The sequence below is a fragment of the Hyposmocoma kahamanoa genome, unplaced genomic scaffold (genome assembly GCF_003589595.1).
Source record: "Hyposmocoma kahamanoa isolate Upper Pololo Valley unplaced genomic scaffold, ASM358959v1 63, whole genome shotgun sequence".
Taxonomy (NCBI): Eukaryota; Metazoa; Arthropoda; class Insecta; order Lepidoptera; family Cosmopterigidae; genus Hyposmocoma; species Hyposmocoma kahamanoa.
The window spans coordinates 10,362,127-10,368,126 of record NW_020653851.1 but is presented as its reverse complement, the minus strand read 5'-3'; the positions used below and the strand labels follow the sequence as shown (position 1 = coordinate 10,368,126).

The 6,000-nt window shown below is 36.3% G+C and overlaps 1 protein-coding gene across 1 annotated transcript in view; it reads left to right on the top strand.

Moving 5' to 3' along the window:
- The first annotated feature begins 469 nt into the window (after positions 1–469).
- LOC113230433 (dynein heavy chain 8, axonemal) overlaps positions 470–6,000 on the top strand; it is a 73,812-nt gene continuing 68,281 nt past the window's right edge. The window contains exons 1-5 of the mRNA XM_026464365.1: positions 470–593; positions 3,686–3,815; positions 4,358–4,494; positions 5,010–5,190; positions 5,677–5,884. Coding sequence (XP_026320150.1) covers positions 471–593; positions 3,686–3,815; positions 4,358–4,494; positions 5,010–5,190; positions 5,677–5,884 — 779 coding nt within the window. The 5' untranslated portion in view covers position 470. The remainder of the gene's footprint in view (positions 594–3,685; positions 3,816–4,357; positions 4,495–5,009; positions 5,191–5,676; positions 5,885–6,000) is intronic.

Genomic DNA, 6,000 nt, shown 5'->3' with positions numbered 1-6,000 from the left:
TTCCTGTGATATAAATTATTTAAACTAGTTGGAAATATGCAACAATTTACGTTTCACTTCTTTTTCTTATAATATGTTAAACAACACATTGGTTAACAGTTATTACGTAACAGATATATCATCATACAACATCGAAAATACCTACGCTATAATAGCCCACTAAATCTGAAAGACACCAGGCGCTCACTACGAGGAAAAAGGAACCTAAGCACGCGCTTAGAGAGATAAAATAACGTCGCCCGCCATTTACATTACCCCAGCATTCGATAGCGAAAAAGTAAATTACAAGACTTATCTGAGCGCTTGCAATGTCGGCGGAACACTTAGCGGTAGGCACTTCCGCATAGCCTCGAACGAGCCACGGAGCCCTGGTTGAACACTTTAAAAAAATGACGATCTGTACGTCCTGACCGTCATTTTTTCTACATTAGTGTAGGTAAATTTCGTTAACTTTCCTTAGCTTCTTGACAATGACGACCGACCCAGAGGAACAAAAGAAGTTAAAGCCTTTAATGCTAACCGGAATGTTTCTGCAAATACCCAAAATATCGATCAAGCCAACTTTGGAAGAAATCCAGGCAGCGTTTTCACAGGTAAAGTGTAACAAGACCTGACTTCATAATATTATAATTCTCTTTATGTTAAATCTTTAAAACAGTTTCACTGCAAAGCACTTCAGTTTCTGAAAACGGCAAGTGAGATTAGCAGAGTAGCAGCAGATGGCTTTCCAGAATAAGGGCTTTCTTTTTCTTTTTTTGGTAACGGGGGTGAGGGAATCTTCAATAGATACCCCACTACCTGGGGGAAAATTCGAGTTATGTGGGATTTCTACCCACTAAAACCCCTAGGCAGCCTGCGAGCATATTGAGATGGCATATCCGATGCTACCATGCACAATACCCTTTCGGGCCCCTCTCGGGCCCCTCTCGGGCTTGTGGTCAACTACATTCCTACTGAGATCAGCACAGCTCCGTGCCACCACCACGTAAGTTGTCTTCTCTTGTCTGGAGTCGTTGAAATGTTAATATGGACGACCAAAGCCCCCGTTTTGGCTCCAAAGTCCTCTTCTACGACAGGTAGGGGTTGATATATTCCTAGTCTTAGGGCCAAAATTAGAATAGAGGCCTATTACAAAAACACTTGATTGATCAGGACGCTGGTGCATCTGTGCGTTAAGCCGTCGAATTGAATTGAATGAAACAAGCTTTACGTGTTCTGTAATATTCTCGTGAGTATTGTAGTATCAACGTCCGCATGACGCGCTGTGCACCACCATTACACTTCGTATCACTCTCGAAGATGAGATTTGTTTACATGCAGTACGTAATATGGTGCCGTCTGTCACGTCACGTATTTGAAATTTAAAATGAAAATTTTTGTTTTTCTTATATTATTATTATATTATATTATTGTTATTTTATTTTATTTGTTAGGTCAAAAACCACGTAGAAAACTACCAATGCAGTAAGCTAAGTGAACTTGTGTTAACACCTGTTAAGTGAAAATAATCAACCGGTAAGTGAAGTTTGATATTTTCAAAGTGCAAATTGTAACTTATTGCATTATTATTATTACATAATTGCTGCCGCTCCCGCATGGGCCAACTCTGTCTGAGCAGCGCCATCTCACTCTTTGCATTGTAAACGCCACATTCACATGAACAAATATTTATTAGTTCGCTGCGATTGTTTTTAACATCAGTCCTTTTTCACTACAAACAAAACTCCGTTTATATAGTTATGCCTACTTACTCCACGTAAACCATGTCGACGATGATTGATTTGTTCTAAATTATCAACATTTAACAAAGTTCCAAGCAAACGGTGTCGAAGATGTTTTGTTCTAAATGAACAATACATAATACAGCCCCACGTAAACCGTGTTGAGGACAATTTACTCTAGTCTATTATTATTATTTATTCTAAATGAACAATACTTAATACAGCTCGACGTAAACCGCGGCGAGGATAATATTTAATACAACTCCACGTATACCGTGTTCAGGATGATTAATTGTTCTAAAATGGACAATTAATCTCTCTCCATCGTAAACTGTATTGAGGATATTTTAAATTTACTCTGATCCATTATTACTTATCATTATTATTATTGTTATTATTTATTCTAAATGAACAATACCTAATATTACTCCTCGTAAACGTGTCGAGAATTATTTAATTGACTTGTTCTAAATAAATGAGCAATTGTTGTTATTACAGCTCTACGTAACTTGTGTTTGAATGGCTAGTGTTTCTATATGGAACTGTATACCCACTGACTTGGTATATCGTATTCTCTAGAATTTGTAAACGAGAGAGCTAGATTTATTTATGATACTAAGTGACTGGACGAACAATTCGTGCGCCTGGTGGTGAGCGTCACGCTTGTCCATAACAGTTGCAGTGCCGCTCAAAGGGCACTGTCACTGCGACTGTCGCCCTGAGACATAGGTTGAAAGATCACGTACACCTGTAATTCCACCGGCACCCTTAACTTTCAAAACCGGAACGCAATAATGCACCCATTACTGCTTGGTGACAGAAAAATAGATCTTCTATAAGCATGAACTCCTAGTTATACTTAGTACTTAGAAATGTACTCAATTAGCATTATATGCTGCCCTTACGCATCCTAGATGATAGCTGCTCACCTACTTTTTTATTGTTATTGTACTTAGTACCTGCCGAGCTTGTGTGTTTCTTTTTATTTATAGACGCTATTCCGATCAGGTACTCGTAGATAACGAAAATGTCAATGAAAATAATGAACACATAACAACAAAGAATAACACTCGCCTTAACGATGTATCGAAATAAAACTCGCAATCTTCGCGTCAACTCAAGTGACGAAACTATTTTTTGGTTTTAAAAAACTTCACAAACTTGTGGGATCTCGAGCAATTGATGATGGGGTAAAACAGATATTACAAATGCGACGTAGACACCATATTCGGTGCGCACAGCACGCGTTACACAAGTGTGCGCACAACACAAGCACATCGGCGGTGCGCCGATCCAATGTCAGTCTACATGCGATTCGCAGGCTGGAGCGATTCCTCTGTTTTTCTGAAAATCGAATCTTGATGTTAACACCTACTCAAGACAAGGAGTATGTCAATTCTGTCTTCGACTATTTAGAACAAAAAAAGATATTTGCTCTACATTATAAGTAAATAAATGATCTCCAAACCTATAATTATTACTTATTATAATAATTACTAATTATTGTTTATTAGAATTGCTCACTTTGTTTTAATAAGTACTAGAATTACTAGAAAATAATAAAATTCGGAGTTGCAACGTAATGTATAATCCAGATATCTTCGTGTTCCCCTAAAATGCTGGCAAAAAATTTTGTGTATAGCTTTACTCTAATAATAATGAAAATGGAAGGGAGCGTGTATTTTTAGCTCATAAGGCTTTAAATAGTGTGACAAGGACGGCATTGTACTAAGTAGGTATATCTGCATGTATACAATTAATCATCTTCGTTCGTGATACTCATATAATTAGAATCAAACTTCATTAGTTAAGTTCGTTTGATTCTTAAGTATAAATAGGTTTTTGTCAAACCGACGCTTCGATGCTGTAACCGTACACTGTTAAGAAGGTGTATAGCACAGCAAGCATAATTATATTGTATTATTTGTCGTCGTAACTTTTCTGGATACATTCATTCATTTTAGGTGGTGTTAAACTGTATTATGGATATTCACCGCAACGTTTACATGTGGGGTCAGCAGGACTTGCTCAAGAGAGAGATGACGGCTGGGAAAAACGACAGTCACAGCCTTTCCGTAACCGTAGGAGGTGGCAGTAAGTATGTAATAGAGATTTAATAGACATTAAATACACAACATAGCCTTTTTAACTGGCTGGTCTAAATGGAGGCTAATATTTTTTTCGGGTGCATGTAGGTAAGTATGTCTGTTTATTTGACTCTTCTTGTAGCTTAAACGGTTTGATGGATTTTAGTGCATGAGACGGTGGGTGGCGTTTTATCAAACATAATTTTCGTTGACTTGAAACCTCAATAATACAATACAAGTATGGTAATCAAATGAAAGGCTGTAAAAAGATAATTGTAAGAAAGCATTGTATCGGACATATTCCCATCGAAAAATAATTTTAATCTGTAGACACACTGACAATGGTTAACAACAAATTTTCAAATGGTTAAACAAACTTTTGGTGCAGTCAAACTTTTAGCTTTTTTGGACAATTGGCTTAAGTACACAGTTTAGAATGCTGTTGACTATGAAATTTTTCAACGATTCGTCGCTTGTTAGATTTTATTTATTAATTTTTCCTTCCTAATGTAAAATTTTATAAATGGATTCGATACAATTCAATTACAGGTAGATCCAGTTCTTCGTTTGGTGGTTTCAGAAGTTACTTCCGAATGGTATCTGAACACAAAGAAATTGTAAGATCGGTGATGGCTTTGCAAGGAATGATGTATATGTTTAAGCCTGATATTGAAAAATTACTGAAGGTAAGCCGACTGGGTTCTGTATAAAGAAATTAGATTTAAAAAAGATAGATATGGGCATGCTAATAATTGATATGATCAGTCTTTTTAGTGTATGTTTTGCTTTTGTAAGTAGACAACTTCTTTTAAGCGGGAGTTTACAGCTATAAGTCGCTTGAGCATAAAGTGCAGGTTATACCATCTTGTATAGGAGTTTCTAATTCGTTTTTATAAATACCTGCCTTCTTTAAAGTGCAAAATATGATATTGCATGTGCATTAACGGTATATCTATGAAATAAATATATTACAATTTCCATATACTGCCGAGTTTTTGGGTTTTGGGAATTGAAACGGTTGAACCTTCGTTTCGGGCTGACCATTGGATCAGTCGTGACCATTGGATCTGTAGAGCCCGAAACTTTGTTTGAAAAAACAAAATCAATGGATGTAAAATTGACGCGATTTTAGATTCATTAAAATACTCAAATTGTTTTGGTTTAAAACAGTAAGTAATCGTTTATTATAACAATTTTTCAGAGTTACGGTCGATTTAGCCACTTATGGGCCGAGGATAGAGTGCAACAGGTGCAAGGTTTCGTAGACTCAAATCCTCTGAATGTAATAATCAGAGACATGCTAAAGAAATATGAATCTCAAACAGACGAAGTAAACAATCTCCCTGTCAGACATATTATCGGGTCTATTGAAATAAATATGGGTAACTTTTTTGTTGCAAAATTCTAAACAATTTTATGTAGTACACATCTAAATGTAATACGTGGTACCTAATATTACTTCTAAAAAATGTAGTGAGAATTAAGTTGGAGTGCTTTTTGTACAATTACATAATTATTACTAAAAAACATGGTTAGATGTTTGTTAATATTTTCAAATTTTGATTCGGTTTTGTAGTCACGTCAAAGGCGAAATCACACGGTCAAAATTACTCAAGCCCAAATTTGCTCGATGATAAAAATTATAATGCTTTTTGAGTTAAAATAGTTCCTAGCTTAAGACTGATAAACCGGTTCAGGCTATAGAGTAACGTTGAGTGTGGGCGATCCAAATTAGTACGGGATGGGTGATTTATTTTTCCGATCGAATGACGAATGAATGATGCGTGTAAGCTATATTTAAAAATCATGCTCACCCTGAGATACATCTGGACTTGTGTAGACTCTCAAAAACTAATTCTAAATTTTAGACAAAATAAAGCTTGGTCTTTACCTTGAGTCAATAGAGTGGAAAAGAATTTTGGGCAAACTATTAAGTCACGCTTACAAAGAGCGAGTAGTAAAAATGATGCAGTTCATCAACGACCGCATGAAAACTATGGGCAAGAAAATTAAAGATTTGGATGACGTCAGAGTTCAAATGTTGTGTTTGGAGTTGATTCGAGACGAATTCATCGGGTAAGTTGTTTATTCGACCCGGATTCACCCGTTTATAGTCACAAAATAGGAGGCACCTTTTGACACTTTATCATCGCGACGTAAATAGGGATGTGGACTAAATGTATCATTAACCA